The sequence below is a fragment of the Chiroxiphia lanceolata genome, chromosome 17, assembly GCF_009829145.1.
Source record: "Chiroxiphia lanceolata isolate bChiLan1 chromosome 17, bChiLan1.pri, whole genome shotgun sequence".
NCBI classification, from domain to species: Eukaryota; Metazoa; Chordata; class Aves; order Passeriformes; family Pipridae; genus Chiroxiphia; species Chiroxiphia lanceolata.
This window is the reverse complement of record NC_045653.1, coordinates 11,793,686-11,815,206: the sequence shown is the minus strand read 5'-3', so window position 1 is coordinate 11,815,206 and position 21,521 is coordinate 11,793,686. Positions and strand designations below refer to the sequence as shown.

The 21,521-nt window shown below is 49.3% G+C and overlaps 1 protein-coding gene across 4 annotated transcripts; it reads left to right on the top strand.

Moving 5' to 3' along the window:
- Nucleotides 1-3,042: 3,042 nt before the first annotated feature.
- On the top strand, nucleotides 3,043-20,845 carry RAD21L1 (RAD21 cohesin complex component like 1). Of its 4 annotated transcripts, XM_032705231.1 has the most exons (14): nucleotides 3,043-3,123; nucleotides 5,218-5,509; nucleotides 9,324-9,453; nucleotides 10,933-11,032; nucleotides 11,966-12,072; nucleotides 12,451-12,636; nucleotides 13,249-13,350; nucleotides 14,341-14,451; nucleotides 15,495-15,724; nucleotides 16,582-16,684; nucleotides 17,456-17,598; nucleotides 18,304-18,384; nucleotides 18,850-18,927; nucleotides 19,750-20,845. In XM_032705231.1, exons 2-14 carry the CDS (start codon nucleotides 5,381-5,383, stop codon nucleotides 19,957-19,959), a joined length of 1,710 nt encoding a protein of 569 aa, XP_032561122.1. In that variant the 5' UTR covers nucleotides 3,043-3,123; nucleotides 5,218-5,380; the 3' UTR covers nucleotides 19,960-20,845. The 4 variants fall into 4 exon arrangements, with proteins under 4 accessions (XP_032561122.1, XP_032561121.1, XP_032561120.1 ...); XM_032705230.1 differs by lacking the exons at nucleotides 3,043-3,123; nucleotides 5,218-5,509 and adding an exon at nucleotides 8,566-9,180 and having other exon boundaries at nucleotides 19,753-20,845; XM_032705229.1 differs by lacking the exons at nucleotides 3,043-3,123; nucleotides 5,218-5,509 and adding an exon at nucleotides 8,566-9,180.
- The last annotated feature ends 676 nt before the right edge of the window (nucleotides 20,846-21,521 follow it).

Here is a 21,521-nt window from a genome sequence, read left to right as displayed (position 1 = left end):
TAACATGCACAGGAGCACAGCAACACGCCCCATGTTAATTTTATGGGGAGTCTGCAAGGAGCGGCTGGGGCTGGGTGTGCGGTCTTGGCACAGGCACAGCCTCCCTCCTCCAGCAGCACCAGGGAGGCATTTCCACCACACTTTTAAAGAGAGGCACTGGATTATTGGTAATAGCTCAGGATCCCCAGAGAGTCCTTCAGGCCATCTGCCAGCCCGCCCAGCCCATGGCACCTGCCCACACGCTCCTGATGGGATGACAGAGCCCCCAGTGCTGCTAATACCCTGCAGCTGGTGCTCCATCCCTGGGATCCCGGGGACAGGGAAACCATGCGTGTGGCCCAGCAGGAAAACAAAGCAGGCCCAGTTATGCGGGACTGGGAAAGGCACGCCGGGCCCTGCCTGCTTTCTCTTCCCTGGCACAAGCAGAGACACCCCAAAAACACCGGTGCTGGGGGACTGGAGAGCCAGTGCCCCTCATTCCACCCAGGCTGCACAGCATCAGCCTTTCTCAGCCAAATTTTCTCACCACTCTGGATTATTTTGGATTGCTTCCTAATGCCCCTCTGCACGTTGACTGCCATAGACCAGTGCCTCATCCCCAGCGCCTGCCAGAGCGATAAAGGGACAGCCAGGCCAGAGAGCTCCGTGTCCCCCTGCCTCAGCCTGGCGGGGGGGGGAGTGTCTGTGTAAAAAAGCATTTCCCAGCCCTGGACTCTCGGTGGTAAATCATCTTTAATGGCACTCCTTCCTCAACACAGTTTACTCACTGCAAATATATCTTTCTCCATGTAGAGGTTTCCCCCCAGTCCTGCAGGGACTCAAGGCACAGCCCAGCAATGCGCTGACAAAGCAACAACAGCCCCTTCCCGCAGACTCCTGAGCAGCCTCATGCCCTAATCCACGGGAGTATTTCTCGTGCTCACGTACAGCAGCTGCTGAGCAGCTGTAACCTCCACCAGGCTCAGCCTTTCATCCTGGAACACTTCTTCCAGCTTATTTAAAGTGACAAAAGGGATGAGGATGATTTCTCCATCTAACGGGTTTATTTTCTAATCCAGACATATAGGGCCAGTGCTGAGTTTGTGGAGGGACATCTGCCTTCCCCAGGGCAGTGCCTTGGGAAGACCCAGAGCTCCCCCTTTCTTCCCCTTCCTCCCCTTCTTTCCCTTTGTCCCCTCCCTCCCACGGTGTCACCTCCATGTCCGTACAGGGACCGTTTTGAGACAGCAGAGCCACAGCCATACATCTCACCCCAAGCGTAGTTTCATCCCAGGGAGAGGTACCTGTGTGTCAGAACTGTGGGTGTGAGGCCATTCAAGGTTGTTTCCTGGGATCCTACAATAAATATAAAGCATGGTTGGGTGATGTAGTGATGGAGAGGGACACATGGCCCTTCACAGCAGTGGGAAGAATTAGCTGCAAAGCCTTGGAAGTGGAAACACAGGGCAGAGGACACTCCCTGGCATCCAAGGGGACACTGGAAGCCCTGGAATAAAGCCCAACCCAGGCAACTGTACTGGGTCTAAAAGTGACTTTCCTCTATGTCGGGCTGTCTGGAGGGATGTGTCCCCGCCTGGGAACGTTTGAAGTGGGTAATTTACAGAATGGATTGAAAACTGGTGGCAGTTCATAACAGCACCTTTTGTGGGTGTGCATTTTCCAATGGGATAATTATTTCCCTTTCCCAGCACCCTGCTCATACCCATTTCTCTTTCCACAGAACATGTGCTTTAATGACGCTTCATGTTTAATTCTCGAGATGCAATTTTGCCTTCCTGCCACAGGCAGCGGCCCTTGGATCAGCACAAAGGTCGGTGCAGGGACACCCTGGCGGCAGCACTGTCGGGCCACCACATTGCCTCGAGGCACTGGGAATCATCCACTCTCCTCTGTACAGAGCACCATGATTTTTGAGGAGGCTGTTCTGGGGTTGCTGGTGGTAGTGGGATGCTCAGGACAGTGCAGGCGTGTGTCCTGGCCTTCATCCTGCTGTGTGGAACAGTGCTGGTGGGGTGTGAGGGATAGGGAGTGGGGTGGGGCTGGCCCCCACTGCACGGGCAGTGGGCGTGCTTGCTGCCTCCTCCTCTTCTGCCTGGAGCAGTGCAAGCACCAGCTCTGTGCCACAGAGTTTTACAGGAAACTATTGCTAGGAAAGGTCACTGATGGCGGAAACTGAGGAGATCCATTGGGAAGAGGAGCAGCCAGGTCCTGGCTGTGGGAAGGAGCTCAGCCTCACGTTCAGCCCAGACTGCAACCGGCCACGGTGTGGAAATCCCATGGGTGCCTTGACGGCGCTGCTGCCGTGATGCTGGTGGCAGGACCCTGTCCAGGAGGGTGCTGGGGAGGCGATGGGGGGTCTGAAGGCCACATTGTCCCAGTGCTGGTGGTGGGGAACAGCCCAGGCCAGTGGTGTATCCCAAAGCCGCATCACTCCGGTGCTGCCGGATGGGAGCCCCATCCGAAAGGGTTTCGAGGAGGCGAGGGTGGTGACTGAAGGCTGGCACGGGCCAAGTCTCACCAGGTGGTATCGGTGTTCGGGTGAGGCAAGGGGACTCCAGCTTCTGCCGGCAGCAGGGTGTCCCCGGGGCGTGCACGGCTAGGAGCCGGGCCCCTCGGGGGGCTGGGGCGGGGGGCTCAGCTGGCTCTCCAGCAGCGCCCGCGTCCCGTCAGCGGACACCCTCCGCAGCCGCAGCCGCACCGAGCCGTAGGTGCCACCGGTGCGGCGGGCGGCCCGGGCGCGGCGGCGGGCGGCGGCGGCGGCCAGCAGCAGGGCGGCGAGCAGGAGCCCGCCGAGGGCCAGCAGCGCCAGCCCGGCCACGGTGCAGCGGTCGAGGCGGGCGCGGAGCCGGGCTGCCCGCGCCTCCAGCCGCTCCATCTGCCGCGCCGGCACGGCGGGGTCCGGGCCGCGCCGCCCGCGGAACGGCCCCCCGCCAGCACCACCAGCGCCGCGCCGCCCAGGGCGCAGCCCAGCGCCAGCGCCAAGCCCGGGCCCGCCGGCACCGGCCCCCCCGCGCCCGCACCAGCCCTCGCACCCGCCGCACCCGCCGCCGCCTCGCCCGGGCTCCGCAGCTCTGCCACCCCGCGGGGACGCCATGGAACCGCCGCCGGCCTGCGCGGCCAGAGGTGAGCGGCCGGACCGGGACGGGATATTCCCGCGGACAAGGAGATGGGATGCTCGCCCAAACCCGAGATGACCCCTGGGAGCGGGATGCTCTCTGTCCCCAGAGCCGCTGCCCTGAACCGGGTTGCCAACCCACACCCCGCAGGTCCCCGAACTGGGCTTCTCCTCTTGGGATCCCGCTTATCCGAACCGGGCTACCCCTTGGAGCTGGGTCCCCGCCCGGACTGTCCCCCTTCACCAGAGTCGAGCCCCCAGACCGGAATTCTCCTCTTCCCCGGGTTCCCGCTCCCCTTCCCTGAACCCGGCACCTGCCTCCCCGAACCCGGCTCTTCCCCCTTCCCAAACCGTGCTCCCACTGCGCGACCCACCTCCTCGAACCGAGCTGACACCCCCCGCGGGGACACGTGTCCCTGTGACCCCACCGAGCTGCCCCCCTCCGCACTCGGTTCTCCCGCCGGGCTCTGCCCGCCGGTTCCCCGCTCCCGCACTGGGCTGTGGCCCCGCTCCGTGCACTGGGCTCCGCTCCCGCTTCTCCGCCCGCCCCGCTGGTGCCCGCACCGTGCTGCCTCCCTTCTCCTCCCGGCCCCCCGAGCCGGGATGCCTACCCCCGCCGCCTCCCCGGTTCCCCGGGCAGGTGCCGGTGCCGGTGCCGCCGCGGGGCGGGCGGTGGGTGCCCCGAGCTGCGGTCGCGCACGGCAGCCGCACGCACACGCACACACACACACGTACGAGGGGCACACACATGCACACACCCGGCTGCACACCGGCACCTCCTGCGCACGTACCCCGTGCAAAGGGTCCCCTCCGTGCACTCCCCGACAGCGCCAGAACCCTCCGTGAGCACCGCGGGGGGCTGCGTGGGGAGGGGCATTGGAGGAGAGGACAGGGCAGAACCGTGGGGTTTGCACGGGGTGTGCCTGGGGTACGTGCTCCCCACAACCACGGGGCACAGCTGAGCTGGGGACACTGGGGCTGCAACCTGAGCGCCCCCAGTCCTAAAGGCAGCAGGGAGAGCTCCCACCTGGCCGCTGCCCACCCTGAGTCCCCACAAGGTTACAGCCTGACCCCAAATCCCCAGAAGGAGTTGGGGGTTTGACCTGGGTTTATGTCAGGCATGAAATGCTCCAAACTGAGACGGCTTGGCCCCCGTGGTCCCACCACAGTCCCACTGCAGTCCCATGGCACAGAGTCCCCCCTTCACACACACACACACACACACACACACACACACACACACACACAATTTATTCAATTTTTCACAGAGAACTCACGTCAGTGCCCACACCCTGCTTCTCCCTGACCTGGCACTGGACCCAGGCCCGTGCCCCGGCAGTGACCTGCTGGCAGCCGCACACTTCCCCTCGTTTGTTAATAAGACGTGGTCTGTTTCCACATTTGGAGCGGTGCCTGGGGATGTGGATGTAAATCCCGAGCGATAGCGGGTGGGCTGCTGACAGCTGCCGGGAAGGTTTGTCCATCACATTGCCATTCCTTTCAACACCCTCACATGCCTCCAGCATCTCCCACAAGCTCACCCAGTGCTGCTGGCACAGTGCCGGGGACACAGGGATGCATGACCAGCACCCTGGGCCCCCCCATGCCCCACACCCTGTCCCACCCATGTCCTGAACCCTATCCCCCCTCAGTGTGTTCCTCTGCAGCCACACTGGGCTCCCTGCCAGTCACAGTTGGAGAGCATTGCCCTGTGTGGGGATGTCAGATGGGAGTCTCCTGCCACCTGTGTCATGACAGGGCCAGGGATTTTCTCTGGAGTCTCTGTCAGATGCAGCTAAAAGGGATCGAAAGGGGTCAGAGACTTTAGGAAGTGCCGCACAAATAAAGAGGTACATTTGTGTTTTCTGAGGGCTGGACAGGCTCAGCACCCATCTAGGCTCAGCACCCATCCAGGCACAGTGCCTATCCATGATGCTGACCAGCACCCACCAGACCAACACATGGTACCTCTACTCCCTGAGCTGCAGCAGGGCACAGGGCTGTGGGGTGGGCTGGGAAAACATCACTCCAGGGGTGGTTGATAGCATCACTGTTTCCCATCTCAGGGGCATGGATACATGTGATTTTATTATTTTTTTAAGTTTGCAGTGCAAGTTTTGTGTGCTGTGACCCACCTGCTCTCTGCTCATGCCTCCTTGGCGTGGATGCCCCATCCCTGAAGTGTTGAAGGTCAGGCTGGAGGGTGTTTGGAGCAGCCTGGTCTAGAGGAAGGTGTCCCTGCAATGGCAAGGGGCTTGGAATGAGATGAATTCTGTAAGGTCTCTTCCAACCCAATCATTCCGTGACTCTATGAAACACAGAAGCTTCCCAGCACAATGTCCCTGGGGACTCAGCCAAAAGTGGGCCGAGAAAAAAGCAGAATTAAAAATAAATGTAAGTGCATCCTGACATGTTAACCACATTTAGAGAGGCTTTAGTATCAACCCACTCCACGGGAAGGCAGGAGACGCTTGGAGACAAGTAGGTCATGGGACACAGATTGTCCCGAATCAGCAGGAAAAGATGGATCTGGAGCAGGCGGGCACATTGCTGTGAACAGACAGGCAGGAGGAGATCTGCTGTCTCACCATTGCCAAATTCCATGGGAAGACAGAACCACCGCCAGTTTGTTCCTGAACAGAGCCCTGGTCAAGCCCTCCATTCTGGAGCACCCAAGCCCTGTGGCTGAGGATGCACCCAGGGATGAAAAGGCTGGGAGCCCTGCCAGAATGGGAATCTGGGCGGCAGAAGCAGAGCTATTCATGCCTTCATACAGTGACAGGGCTGAGCCTGCCACAGGGTCAGGGCTCCATGCTACCTGGGGGGCTGCTCCTGCACCCCAATCCCACAGCAACGCTCGGGAGGCCTCCTGTGATGGATGAGGTAGAGGGACATATCCTGCCAAGCATTGCTGCTGGCATTGTGCTGCCCAGGATCCCACTGCCACTGCTGGATGGGAGCTGGGAGGTGACTCCAGGCCTTTGAAGGGCCCCAGGACAGCCCAAAAACCTTCCCCAGCCTGATCCTGAGGGGCTGAGCGTGAGGCTGAGGGCTGGCAAAGGCCACTGCGTCCCCAAGGTGCTGGCATTGAGGGACGGGGAGGAGACAGAGACAGCTAAGATTTATGCTGCCAGCACAGGAGCAAAGAGAGGAGGGAGACAGCCAAGGTCAGAGAGAGCACTGCCAAAATTCACAATGAAACTGCAGGAGTGCTGGAGGGGAGAGACGGAGGGCTTGGAAAGAAAGGGAAAGGGCGGGGGAGTCTGGGACGTGGAGCAGGGTGAAGGAGCCAGACAGGGCTGCCAGGGATGGGCACATGTCACTGCTCAGAAGAAATTATTAACGTGGATGAGAGGGACAACAAATGGGAGCCTCAGGCAGGCAGAGGAGGACAGCAGGAGCAGGAACGTGATGAAGCTGGACTGGCTGTGTACCTAACTCTGTCCCCCAGCACACCCCTGTGCAGCACAGCCCGATTTTGGGGCGTGCACAGCTGTCTGGTGCCCCCTGGCAGTGCTGACCCCAATCCAGCCCCACCACTGAGGTGAAGCTTCTTTCCTGCCTCCTTAGCATTCAGAGCATCCCACGGCAGAGCGAGCGCCCGCAGCCAGCATGGCTCAAGGTGACTCAGAGGTCAGGGAAGAAGCAGCTGGGCAATTCAGGAGCTGGCTCCAGACCGTCAAGAGATCCAGCAGTTTGGGAGGACCAGCGGTGCCTGGCACATCACAGCCTCTCCGCCTGTCACTGCTGGTCCCTGTGTGACACAGACACAGCACCCCAGTGCTCCCCATAGGATGGGGGGGTTCTGATTCTGAAAACTGCCCCCAGGAGCTGTTGCCACTGCCCAGGCAGACAGGGCTGGACATCAGCCTCGGCACTGGGGAGGTCTGGAGGAGCACAGAGGGCACCAGAGAGGGCAATTTCCCTCTCATATGGTGTGGAGCACCCGAGCAGGTTTGGTGCCTTGGCAGGGGCAGTGGACACCTGCTTTGGGGCTCATGGGAGGTTCTTCCATGTCCCCGTTGTGGATACACCATTCCAAGGGTGGTTTATAGCAAAAATCCCTCTCCTTCCCCAAACATCTGAGCCCCAGCCCAGTGTTCCCACTCTGCCCAAAGGCAGATGGAAGGACAGAGCCCTGCTTCCCACTATGACCAACTGCAGAGCCACACTGGGAAGAGGCTCAGCACTTTGCTGGTGATAATTAAGATCTCGTTATCTTCAGCTAACACCAGGGAGACAGGGAAAACCACAGGTGCCTTGTGATATGGCAACAGCTGATGCACGGGGCTGTGCCTGGGAGCAGCGGGAGCCTTGCTGTGCTCTGCCTGAATATAAAGCATGGAAAGCACGAAGCAGAGGGTTGCAAACTAATTTTTTCCTGTCTGATGACACTTAAGTGTGCAAACATGCTGTCTTCTGCTCTCGGTGGTGGCTGGGGCTGGTGCAGGTGGGTGGCTGTAAACCTTTCCCCTTCTCCCTCTGCACAGAGGTCCCATCTGAAGATCTGGGTTTTTGGGGACTTCTTGTGTTTGTTGTTTTTGTTGGGTTTTTTTTCCCCCCCCTTTTTTCTCTTTTTCTTTTTCTTCTGCAAATTTCCTTCACAAGGGAGTTTTATCAGACGTGCCTGGAGCCACAGAGGGGCTGCTCACCTGCAGAGAAAAGAGATGGATGGGGTGGTGCCTGCAAGCAGGCTCTTAGAATGTCAAGGGTGAAAGGGGTTGGGAGGAGAGGAGAGGAAGGGTAAGGAAAGGACGAGAAGGAGGGAAGATAAGGAGAGGAAGAGAGGCAGGAGAGGAAGGAGAAGGAGGAGAGTGAGACTGCTCTCCTCTCTTAGGAACCTGAAATGCGGGGCGCAGCACCGCGTTCCTGGGGATGTGTGGGCGCTCCCAGGGATGTGTGTGTGCTCCCGGTGAGCCCCAGGAAGGAATGGGGAGTAGTTTCCAGCGGCAGGGCCCTGCCGGGGGCTCGGAGCTGTGCAGGGCTGCGGCGAGGGGACACGGGCCCTGCAGGGCTGCGGCCGGAGCTGCCGCGAACCGGCGGCTCCGAGGACGGGACCCAGACCCCCCTGCGGTGCCTTCCCGCCCTTGGCTGAGCCGCGGCCTGAGGAGGGTCCGCCCGCCCCGCCGCACCCCCTCAGCGCCCGCTAATCCCGCCCGATCCCCGCAGTGCCGAGCTGGGCCCCTCCAGAGCTCGGCTGGGCCACTCCATCCCTCAGGATCCCGCTAAATCCAACACCACCACCACTCTCCCCCCAGCCCGGCACTGTCCGGGCACCCTGTCCCCTCAGGTCCCACTAAATCTCCTCATCCCCTCAGCGCCCGTCTGGGTCACTCCATACCCTCAGGTCCTGCTAAATCCTCCCATCCCCTCACGGCCTGGTTGGATTCTTCAACTCTGTCCCCTCAGGCACCACTAAATCCCCCTCCTGTCCCCTCAGACACCACTAAATCCTCCCCCTCCCGTCCCCTCCAGGTCCTGCCAAATCTCCCCCTCACCGTCCCCCTCCCCTCAGGGTCTCACTAAATCCTTTCATTCCCTCAGTGCTCTTAGGGTTTCCCCATCCCCTCGGCACCCAGCTGGGTGTCCCCAACCCTTCAGGATTCTACTAAATCTCCCCGTCCCCTCACAATCCCACTAAATTCCTCCATCCCCTCACTACCCACCTGCGTACCACATCCCCTCAGATCCCAGTAAATCCTCCCATTCCCTCAATACCTGCCTGGGTTTCCCCTGCCCCCAATCCAGTCAGATCCCATAAATCCCCCTCTCCCCATAGCACCCAACTGGGTCCCCCATTCCCTCAGATCCCGTTAAATCCCTAGTCCCACTTGGTGCCCCAGGACTCATTTCCCATTGGAAGGGGGAATTTCCCAAGGGGAATTTCAGCAGGGCTGCCCTGCAACCCTTGGCCAGGCACCATGTTCTACGTCCATTTGCTCATCAACAAGCGGGGGCCGCTGGCCAAAATCTGGCTGGCTGCCCACTGGGAGAAGAAGCTCACCAAGGCACATATCTTTGAGTGCAATTTAGAGGACACCGTGCAAAAGATCATCTCCCCAAAGGTAGGCTGTGCCATGAGGAGCAATCTTCTGCAAAGTCCTGGGGTGGAGGTGTTCGTAGGGAACTCTATTACTATTGTAACTGTAAAAAAAAAAATCCTAACTCCTGAACATCTTTTTTTTTTTTTTTTTTTTTAATCCTTAAGTTTGCTATAGCTCTGCGAACCTCTGGACACTTACTCCTGGGAGTGGTGCGGATTTACCACAGGAAAGCCAAGTACCTCTTGGCAGACTGCAGCGAAGCTCTGACCAAGATGAAGTCAGCCTTTCGCCCAGGTGTGTTCAAAATCCAGCACTTTCCCAGCTGGATCCTTTACAGCTCTCATTTTAAAAATTAATTTTTGGATATTGTTAAATACGCATTATTGATCCCAAAGGCAACCGAACATACTTGTGCCTACCGCTGGTGTTTAGTCTGGCTTAATTTAATGCTATTTCAAGTTTTTGACTCCCTTAACAGAAGCAGCATCTTAAGTGGGCTTACAAGGAGATGCTTGAATTCAGCCTCCATTGCTGGATAATTAATTTTAATTTCTGATGACACTGACAGCATGTCTAACAGTGTCAGTGCCAGACCTGACAGCATGTTTTGAGCTCTGGCCATGTAGCCAGGGAGAAGGAAGCTGAGATGACTGGATCCTTATCCGACAGGCTCTATGTTTGTTGTACTTAGGCAACAAATGGGAGGCACTGTTGTTTAAAAAAAGGCTGAGAACGGGGACACCAATGTCTATTGCCAGCTCTAATTGCTTTGTGACCTGGTCTGTTTGCAGAATAGAGAAAAATTACTCTGCATTATTTTCAAAGATATGATTATAGAATCATAGACTCACAGAACTGTTTAGGTTGGAAAAGCCCTCCAAAGATCTAGTCCAACTGTTCCTCCCAGCACTGCCAAGGCCACCACTAAACCATGTCCCCAAGTGCCACATCTGCATGTGTTTTAAATCCCTCCAGGGATGATGACTCCACCACTGCTCTTGGAAATCTGTGCCAGGGCTTTGCAACCCATTCAGTGAAGAAACTTTCCTTAATATCCAACTGAAACCCCCCTGACACATCTTGAGGCTATTTTGGATAGATACTATAGCAGCTTGGAGGGCACCATGCAGCATAAGAACAAGACAAGTGTCACAGCAGAAACAGAGACTAAAACTAGACAGAAGGGGGGAGAAAATCTCAGTGGAAGTGGTAAAATGCTGAAAGAGGCTGTCCAGGCATCCTGTGGGATCTCCATCAGCAGAAATAGTCAAAAGTGATCTGACTGTGAAATGAACTCTATTCTGAGCAAAAGGTTGGGTTTGATGACCTTCAGAAATCCCCTCTCACCCGAATTGTTCCAGGATTCTCTTGATTTCCAAGTACTTGCAGTCTCAGTACATAATTATTTGATGCTGGAGACACAGGAGAGAAAAGGAAACCACAGTGATTCATTTGCAGTGCCATGAAAGACTCTGGGCTAAATGTCAGCTGGGAGAATCTTCCAGGAACTTAAAGCAACTATCCAGAAACACAAGTACTTACATATTTCAGGTCCTATTGCAGCAGACTCTTCTGTATCTGCCTGTAAAAAATAGATCTTCTAAAAGATATGGAAAATAAAATTCCACTTTGGAGTGCCTAAGCTTTACCATGCTGTGATTTAGAATGGCAGCAGCCCCTCCTGACAGGTTTATAGGCTTATTATACCTACTTGGGAGAACACTACTTTTATTTTATTGATACTTATTTTGTTATGTTGTCTGTTTCTTTCAGGGCTTCTTGACCTTCCAGAAGAGAACTTTGAGGCTGCTTATCAGTCCATTACACTACCTGAAGAATTTCATGATTTTGAAACACCACTACCAGATGTAAAGTAAATGCTTCCCTAGTTTTTATTCATTCTTTTTAGTATTTTCAGAAGTAAAAGCTATCCTTGCTGTTATCTGATCAAGACTCAGATGGGATTGTTTTGATTTGATGACTGAATTCTCCTAAATTCTGAGCTTTACAAAGCTACAGGTACAGTCTTTGTGCTTTGGTAGTTTTCCTCAGTCCTTTAATCAACAGACCTTCACAATGAATTAATGCCTTGAACTTAGACTTCAGGATTTTAAACTGTCTGAGTGAAGGATGCAAACACCTTTCTGATCTCAAGAGAAGAGATAAAAGTTACTATCAATCCTGGAGGCTCTGGCCAGTAACCCCACTGTTGTATTGTTCCACTGTGTGACTTCACTTCATTTCTGCTCCACTGCTCTCCGTGGCCAGGGTGTTTTATCAGCAGGAGTCAGCCTGGCTCCCGAGGAAAAGCCAGCATATTTCTTTGACTTTTCTGACACAAATCAGCATTAATTCAGTAGAGAACTGAAAAAAAAAAAAAAAAAAGCAGGAGGCCAAGTTATGTTTCTGATGGCTCTGATGCCCTGAAGGTCCAGGATAAAAGATTTCCACCGAGGCTTCCTCTGTACCTCCCCATAAATACAGTTTGATGGGATCAGTAAGGGTTTATTATTTCGTAAGTACAGCTGCAATGTAATACCATTTATTCAAGGGCCTTGGTGTGGTAAGTGTGTTCTGTAAAGGTGCCTTTTCTGCCAGCTCAAATAGTTGTGTCATTTGGTTTAAAAGATGTTTCAGGAACAAAATCAAATGAGTCCAAGTTTACTGGCAAAAGAGAGTGGAGAAATATGGGGGGTTGTGATGAAATTCTAGGATTGAAGGATATTTAGAAGCAATTTTCACGTTCCAGCTGAATGCTCAATGGGTTTCAATTCACCCTCTATTTTTATAATGTTTTTTTCATCAGTGCCATTGATGTTGCTGAACATTTCACCTTGAATCAGAGCAGAGCTGAAGACATCACACTTACAGAGGATTACGAAAGCAACATACCTCTCTGTGTCAGAAACTTTGGTGAGAGAAGTTGAGAAATTAGAAATATTCCATAAGGGAAACTGTGTTTTATGTGAAATTTTGTGCAGTCTGATCCCTTTCCATGTGTGAAAAAGCTGTGATTTATCATGCATTTGTTCCATGCTTCTTCTGATTGGTCTGTCATCCTATCTTGTGCTTAAAATTTTAGGTAAGCAATATAATCTGATATCAGAGTGAGAATCAAACTAAACATTCTCTGCTTTTACTGAGCTAGCAGAATTGTTTATTGTTTATCCCAGCTGAGGTATGGGATATCTTGCACTCTTTTAAAAATTATTTGAAAAAACTAGGAAATGGATGAGTGTGGGTTTCCAAAACTCAGGCAGATGAGGCATCAGAAGCTGTGTGTTTCCTCAGAGGAAGAAGCAGATGCACTGAGAAGACAAAGCTTCTTTGAGGGCAGCTTCCTGACGAGCAGCAACAGTCTGGTGACCGATCACAACTCGGCCAGTGCCAGTGGAGACAAGTCTGTGCTGCATGAAGATGTGCTCTGCTTCCAGCATGACCGTTTTGGAGATGAGGAGGATGCTGCAGATATGATTGGTAGGGTTTGCAACAGACCAACAGAATCAGTTTCTCTCCAAATATTTTTGTTCTTGCAGGAAAACAAACAAGACAGCACCAAAGTGGTTGTTTTCAAACAGAAATTCTGTGTTATTTGTTGTTTTCACGCTTCATTTGTTTTCTACTTATGACTAAATCTATGATCACCTAGACACTGCCAAATTGGTTTAAAGGCTATATTTCATTATTTTAGAATTAAAGGCATTAAATTTATGCCTAATGCTTAACAGTTTAACTTCTATTTTCAAAGGTGAAATAATGCAGCATTTTTATCCTTACTGTTGTAGTAACAAAGGCAGCAAAGTAGCTTCTACATTGTTATGGCTTAGAATATTTATGTGAACCTTATAGATTTATACCTGTTAACACTATCAAGACCATGTTTTTCAAAGAAAAGGTGGAAATTTCAAACTTAGGACTAACCTTCTCCTTTTTGTGCTGTTGCAGACAGCCCCACCACTGACAGCCATCTGGGGAAGCTGAGCTTGCTTTCTTTGCAGAGAATTAACCTTAAGTAACATCAGGCTGTATCAGGCTATTTCATGACTACCAAGGCTTAGGATGACTAAAACTGTGTGTTTTGTGTTTAAGAAATCCTGTTGAGGGATGAGCAAAGTGGCCTAGATAAAGATATTCTGGATATAGAGGAAGCACGTCCTTTGTCACCAGATCTGCCAGAGAACAGCACAACCAGTGAGTTTGCAGAGTCTGCTCCATCTCACACAAACCCTCTGTTCCTGTGTTAATGCCTAAGGTCACACACATTCAGCTTTGTGCAATATCCTGTGGCTTTTTCCTTTCTTCATTTATTTTGCCTTTTTTTTTTTTTTCTAAACTGCTTCATCCACCTACTTTAGGGTAATTTCATTTGATTTAGGGATTCCAAATTTGTAACCTGACTTTGCTTAGAAACTCTTTTATGTGGCATCCTGTTGGATATGCTGTTGGTCCACCCTGCTGCTCACAGTGTGATGTTCCTTTTGAGAGGGAAGAGAACCCAATAAGGGTGTGCTATAACTGTGAAATTTCCCTATGAGAGCTTAAAAAGTCTTTCCCAACCTAAAAAAATTCTATTTCTGGTTTCATATTTCTGTGACAAATGACACTTAAGTAGTTCATAAAGGTGTTGCTAATCTTTTGGTTTGATGTTGATGAAATAAATTACATTTTGAAAAGTGTTTCTGGGAAATTTTTGTTATCTTAAATCCCTGTTCCCCCATCACGGGGGATGCTTTAAAACGGAGAATTCTGGAACAGCTTTAAAGGGATAGACTGGCTCTTGCCTCTGCTTGTGCTAGTGCTGGTGCTCCCTGTTCCTTCTCTATTGATAGAAATGTCCACACTGTCCTGCACTTGCCTGGAACTGCAAACAGATACAGATTGAAACCACACACACTTCCCCCTAAACACTTTTTCTTGTGTGGGTTTTTCTCCAGATCAATTCTTCTGCCTCTCCCACTGCCTGGTCCTTCTGGGGTCAGCGAAGGGAAACGTGCAGGGCAGGGTATGAGCAGCAGCAGTGCCAGTGATTACTGCTGAACGTAATCATGAGATTATAAACAAAGCCACAGTTGTCTAATTCTCACCATTTCCCTCTGATATCATTCTCTGTTGTGCAACTGAGATGTCAGTCCATCCTGTGAGCTTCCTTGCATTTGGGTTATTTGCTGGGTTTTCTTGCAGTTGAGTCCAACTGTGCAGACACCACCATGAAGGATGTAAGTCACACAATGAATGAGACATTCCTTTTGTTCAAAGAAGAAGGATTTGTGCTTGAGCCAGTCGATGACACAGGTCAGAACTTGATCACTTTCTTGCCGAATGTTTGCATTAACTATGTTTGGTTCTCTTAGTAGTCAAAATATTTGCAAAAGAGATTATTCCCACTCTAGTTTTCATCTGCCCCTTCTGTCAGAGTTCCATTTTATGGTAACTATTATACAAAAGCAGTGTCAGTCATTTGTCTGATCTGCCCAAATCTCTTGCAGTTTATTCCATGCACCAAATCGAGTTTTGTTGCTCTGCTGGCACTGCAAGCCTGGCCTGCTCAGGGGTGGTACTGAAGTTTCATCTGAAGAATTTTTATCACCAGTGATTTTTAATTTTATTACATCAATGACTTTTATGTTTAAAATAACAATCTTAAAACTTTCAGGCCTTTGGAAAATGTTGGTTTGTGAACTTTTAACTCTGATTAAAGATTCCCCCCCCCCCCCAAAAAAGTATTACATTTCCTCTGTGAGTAAATCTAAATGCTACCTATCACCTTGCTGGCTGTTTGCAAATAAACAAGCTCACGTTGACAGCAATATTTACCACACTGGAATTTTCCAGCCTGCCAGAACAATATTCAGGAAGTTATGACTATATAACCAACCTGTGTCTTCCTTTTGTGCTTACATCTTGATTAAATTGCTAAAGGATTAAACTGACAAATACAGATATGAATTATGAGGTAATGAAACCTGTTGAGTGCACCAGCAGTTTTTGGAACACTTAACTTCCTGATGGATTAAATACAGTTTATTCAGTCTTGCTGCTATATCATGTGTTCTCATTAAGTCCTCCTGTTCCCAGTTCTTTAGTACAACAGTCATGTGTCTTCTGTAATTAAACATATGGGAATTTCCTGTACAGGAGTACAAAGAGTGAAAACTTCATGCAGTCTTTTGAAGGAAGGGCCTCTGCACTTGTACTTTGATTTTTCAAGTCTGGGTGGTGTTTGGGGGGTCAGCAACTGGTTTGATTTATGGGGCCTTTTTTTTTATTTTATTTTTTGTGCCTAATGTCCTGGGAATAGACCTTAAGACTTGTTTTTTATTATTTCTTCTATGTAGCTGTGACCCCTAGGAAAAAAAACAAAAGAAAGAGGAAGTTGCTGGTGGATGTACAGAAGGAGCTCAGCTGCAATGCCATTTACAACCAGCTCACCAACTGCACAGACATCCTGGCCACGCTGGACCTTGCTCCCCCAACCAAGAAAACCATGATGTGGAAGGAGTGGGGAGGTGTGGATAAACTGCTGTCCCACTCCACACAGCCTGTGGTTCACGCTGACCTGCAAAAGGTAAAGATCAGCTCCCTGTGGGGTTTATGCCACTGAGTAGATTCCAGGACTGTTGCAGAGGTGGGATTTGGCTGACAGGGGTTTTGCAGACTCAGTTTGATCCGAATTCCAGTGTCAGGGGAAGCACTGCTCTGCAGTGCAAGTCAGCTGGACACCTGATGATTATTTGCACACTCACCACTAATTACTTCATCATCTGTAGAACCACAGCCTTAACCTCCTGCAGTCCAACAAGAAGGGAAAAATTACAAAGATGTGAGAGTTGGTGTTTCATTTCACACACTGGCACCTGACTGATCTTACACTAAGACGCAACTTTTTGCATTTCTGTCCATTTCTTTTCTACTTTCTCCTTTGTTTTATTGTTTTCTGGTTTGTTTCCTCTCTGTAATCAATCTGAGACATCTTTGGCCTATATTTACTTTAAATGTGCATCAGACTTAAATATTACTGTTAGAGTATTGCTGAAGGATTTGGAAGGGTTCACTGCAGCAGTGCAGCTTCACCACTTAGAGTCCAGCTGCAGAATTACAACTTGCTCTCTAAGAGGATAAAAACTGCAGACATTTCTTTCTTTCATCCTTCCTGGCTTCAAGGAAAAATGATCCAAGCTGCTCCTAAGATCTTTTTTTTTTTTTTTTCATGGAGTTCATGGACAATGCTGAAGCTGCAGAACGCTGTTACTTCAAAAAAAAAAAAATCAAAACTGCAGATTTTCAGAATGACCTAATTTAAATATTAAAGTTCTGGGTACCAACAGTTAATATGCAGCTCGTATTCATACCTTTGTGTTGATGTTTGCAAATGGTCTGATGTGATATTCTGAAAGCAAACAAAGAAAAAATAATTGTTTTCAGTTGTTTGAAAAATGCTTCAAGAGTGTCAGATTTAAGATGAGAGGAGGTAGAGTACAGAGGGTCTCTGAAATGGAAGAAATGCGAAAAGACCAAGATACCACAGGTAATATTTTAATTCTCTTGTGCAGAATTAGCTGTTAGAAACTATTTTCTATTCTACATAATGTTTGAGACACATGCATGGTGTTTGTGTGCAGTAGTCTACAAATCAAAGGCCAAAAAAGTTAAATGTTAAGGGAGTTAAGGGACTGTTGTTATTAAAAAAAAAAAAGGTTGGTTTGTATGTTTGCTTTTATTGGTCTTTTGCTGTTCTTTTGTTCTTTAGAAATTAAATGAAATGCAAATCTTTTTCTTCCTTGTGGCATGAAGAGATATGTTTAGTATTACCTTTGGTTTCTCTGACTGTCTCTGAAACTGCAGATTTGGGTGGTGTTGTTTGGGTTTTTTTTAATATAATAAAAAAAAAAATATTCCCACTTACTGTGAGCTTAATCAAGCCGCTCTCCAAATTTTCAAATTCATGTAAATAATTCTATTTCTATCTGGAAGATTTGTTTTTCTTAATATCAGGCAAGAAAAAATGTCATGTTTCACTGTGTGAAAACTAACCTGTGTTTCTGCCTCAGAAATGAATCAACAAACCCAGCTCCTGTGAATCCACAAAGGTCAACTTTTAGAAAAGGAAACACTCCCTTGGAAGGTTCTTCTTCCATTCTCCTGTTGGGAAGGATGTTTCTTTAATACTTGCTCACTATGGCTCCTACTCTCAAAGATTGCAAACTAGGGTGTGATTTTTGGGTTTCAGTGGTTTTTTTTTTTAAGGACAGTGACTCACAGTAATCACCTCTTGAACTCTGGTTTTCTATTAATACAGGGATGCTGCCAGTAGAAGAGCCAAGTTACCTGCAGGAGTCAGCTCATTCTGAGACTGAGAGAAATATTAGAAATGACTCCTTTATGGTTATTCCACCACAGAATGCCAGAAATGAAACCAATGGGAACTGTGATGAAACTATAGTGAGCAGTTTTCCTCAATTTTAGAGACCTAAGTGTGTTTATATTGGTTCCACTTTGTGCTAAGGTTCCACTTAAAACACATTAAGAAATTACTAATGTTTGAAAAGGAGGCTAAAGCTAATCAAGAGAACATGAAGTAGCTTCTGTCATAAAAGTTTATTTATAATTACTTTGGTAAACTCTCACAGTGAAGGAATGGTTAATGAAACTGTCTGTTGATAAGTATAGATTAGAGTCTAATCACTAAGTATAAATGAAAGCTTAATATTAAATATGAAATATTGTACTGATGAGATAAATATAATAATCTTTATAAAGGATAAAACTTACATTTTATGTCTCATATTGAGGAAATACTTAAGCAATAACAAATTATCTATCTCTGCCATCTTCCCTTAGGGTGAAGGGCATTCTTTAGAGAATGCAAGCCTCACTAAAGTTGAAAAGTGACAAAATTGGACCTAATGGCAGCAGAGAACATGTGCTCCATGCCTGAACTGTGCCCACAGGTGCAGATTCAGCTGTAGGATAACTCCTACAGCAAGGTCCTTCCCAGTGTCAGGAAAGGCATGGTGGAAATAGCAACTGTTAACTAATTTTGGAGAACTTCATTATAATTAAATCCTCTGTGCAGAGCTAAGTAATGAGAATCTCATAGTATGGATAAATGGTCAGCCCTGCTGATTGTCCTTTCCGTGCCCACAGCTGGATGGAGCAGCTTTCTCCGAGAGCTCAAAAACTTCCTCGGGCCAGGAAGCTGAAGAACAGGAGGTGGAGGTGCCAAAGGTGGGTGTCCTCAGAGCTGGTGGCCCTGGCTTGTTTCAGAAGAGAACCCTGTTCTCTCTCAGAAACATTAAAAAAAAAAAAAAGAAAATGTGGCATCAGGAACCAGGGCAGTCAGCTGCCAGCTTCAGAGGTTAAGCCCAAAATCCCATGCCAAATGTTTGAACATCCAGTACAAATACTGTGAGAATCCCAGTCCCACAGAGCAGCCCCTTGCTGTGGAGCTGCCTCACTGGAATGCTTTCCATGGTACCTGGCCTGTTGCACCTGAGCTGTCTCTGCAGCAGAAAGCACACAGGTACCCTTCTTTTCTCTGTTCACAAAACCTTGTGTGAGCACAGAGGTGTCAGATTCCCTGACTTTGGCCACCCAGATGCCCAGGTTTTCAGTCAAGCTGGAACTCCTGTCCTTTTCATCACAGTGTGTGACTTTTTACAAACGCTAACCTTCTGTTTACTTCCTCTCAAGGAGCAAAAAAGGATCAAGAAAGACAGTGAAGAAATAAAATGGAGCAAAAGAACTCTTCAGTTACACAAAACTTTACAGGTACCAGTTCTGGATCTTGTTATTAGACACCAAAACCAGGTATTGATTTCAGATGGACCGTGTCAGAAAAGCTCCTCCTTCCACACTGTCCATGTCGCTGCCCCTCACCTGCAGCATGTAACTGTGCTTTTTTGGGTATTTATGTCAAGATTTTGGGTACCTGACGTGGGGTCTCCTCTCACAGCTGCAGGAATCACTAGACTTTTCTGAATGTCACTTTATACCAACGCATTTCAAAGGTTCTGTGCAAATAATAAATAAATACTTAAACCTCAGTGTAGCCCTTAAAAAACAAGAGATAAGAACACTTAGTTCTTGCCTGTGAGGTGCCTGTGACTCTGTAACCATAGAACAAGCTGCACATGGATATTTAGTGTTTTCAGACATGAACCATGGTGGAAGTGCTCTGTTGGTGTCATGGAATTCATTGGAATTGTAGATTTTAATAACACATGTAAGTACCAGCAATACTGTGGCAATAAAATGTTCAGAGCCATTTCCATAAACACGGATGCCAAGATACCCAGAGAGGTTGTAGACTCCCCACCCCTGGAAGTGTTCAAGGCCAGGTTGGATGTGGGCTTGGAGCAACCTGGTCTGGTGGAAGGTGCCCCTGCCTGGGGTGGGGGAATGAGATGATCTTTAAGGTCCCTTCCAACCCAGCCTGTTCTGTGCTTCCATGATTCCACGAAGGCTGGATCCTGTTCGAGGCGTTCAAGCAGAGATATTCCCTCTGGGCAGCTCTCTCTGCTTGGAGCCCGTGGGATCCTGTTTGACCGGTGGGGAAGCTGACCTGACTGATTTCTCCTTTCCCTCACGCAGCAACTGAGGACATCAGGCTCGTGCTCCTTCAGTTTTCGGGAGCTCTGTCGGAACAACAGCCGGAAAGAAGCTGCAGCCAAGTTTTACATCTTCCTGGTCCTGAAGAAGCAGCTGGTCCTGGAGCTGCGGCAGCGCGAGCCCTTCGCCGACCTCACGGCCACGGCCGGGCCCATGTTTGACAGAATCGTCAGCTCATCAAGACACACCTGAAGTTACACCTTCTCAGCAAACAGTTTTGCTGGGAAAAGGGTTGAGTGCCTTGTCCAACCGTGGGAGCTGAGCAGAGCTCCCTGTCATTTACACCACGCAGCAGTGGCCTGTGCGGGTGTCCACTGCCCCAGGTGTTCACTGCTGGGCTTATCTTTAATATTTATGGTTATATGATGAGTTATAGGATGGTTATATGATAGGTTAATAAAATACCACTAACATATATGTTCTTCGTAGGAGATTTACATTGTTGGGGATTTTATGGAAGCCCTTAAAGGAATTTTATAAAAGTCCTTGAAGGGATTTTATAGAAGTCCTCCAAAACGTTTCTCACAGACCACTTTTGGAGATTAAATTATTTTTATCGAGGCTTGTGTCTGTTAATCCTCTCACACCATCAGTAAGAGACATCTGTTAACTCTCCTTAGCAAGAAATTTAGTCTATTTAAAATTATTCCTTTCAAAGAATGTTCAGTATTTGATATTTTAAGATCTAGCAAGGTCCTGTCTCCAGTGTTGCTTTTGTGTGTTCAGGCAGACAGAGGTTACACTGGCCCTAGAAGTGTCCATAACCTTCAGGAAGAAATTCTATTACCTAGAAGTCCTGCAATTTCAGATTTCAGAGATAGTTTACTTACTAGCACCTTTATTCATGTGTAGATTTACTTAAAAATTGATGTTAACTGAAATATTCCTAGTTCCTTGTATTTTTGTCTAATTTAAGATAAATTTTACCCCTTTTACTGTCATTTTCTGAAGCCCTTGGTTTCCAGTTGCCCCCAACAGGCACCAGAGGAGTGGTTGTGCCCCCACTCAGGTGCTCTGGTGCTGTGGGGACACTACTCTCCCTTCATGTGGAATCAATAAAAATTAGATGTTTCCTTCACTTGTTGGCGTTTCTTCTGAAGGATCGAATCCTGTGGGTTCATCTCAGTCAGGGATGTGGTGATTTTACTTAAAATTGGAAAGGATGGGTGATATTGTCACCCGGCTTTTGGGTGTTCACTCACCTCAGTGACACCCCTGTGTCTCTGGGCCCTCAAACGTGGGTGGTTCCTGTCACACAGGGTTCAGGGCAGGTGAGGTTTGGGTTGAGGGTCTGTTTAAGGGAGTAAAAAGGCTTTAAAAAGGGGTGAAGCCCCAGTTTGGGGCAGGAGGATGGCACAGGGTGGCCACTGGCTATGGGGTGTTCCAGCTGGTGTGCTTTTATTTCCACATAGGAATTTTTGATAAAATAAGCAATAAACATTTGCTGCTGTTCTCTGAGGGGTGTAAGAAAGGGAAAAGTGTCCCTGTTTGGTAAAATACCTCCCCCTTTTCAGCAAAACAAATTCTATTTCCCTTTTTGGGTGGGAATGGGAGCATGGCCCAGGCCAAGACTGGAACCGAGGTGGGTTCATCCTCTCCTTGGGCCAAGCCTGGCAGTTCCAGAGCCAAGTGCTGACCTGGGTGGGAAAAGGGGTTGGTTTTGGTGAAAACCTCTTCCTCTCTCCCCACAGCAGGTCCAGTCCCCTTGGAGCAGTGCTCCCACTCTGAGAGTCTGAGCATTCCAGGAAACCAAG

Bases quoted from the DNA above. Each gene is read 5' to 3' on its own strand.
- RAD21L1 (XM_032705229.1), top strand. From the start codon at position 9,037: ATGTTCTACGTCCATTTGCTCATCAACAAGCGGGGGCCGCTGGCCAAA. The intron at 9,454-10,932 runs GTGTGTTCAAAA...TGTTTCTTTCAG, and splicing joins GAAGTCAGCCTTTCGCCCAG to GGCTTCTTGACCTTCCAGAA. The intron at 16,685-17,455 runs GTAATATTTTAA...CTATTAATACAG, and splicing joins AAAAGACCAAGATACCACAG to GGATGCTGCCAGTAGAAGAG.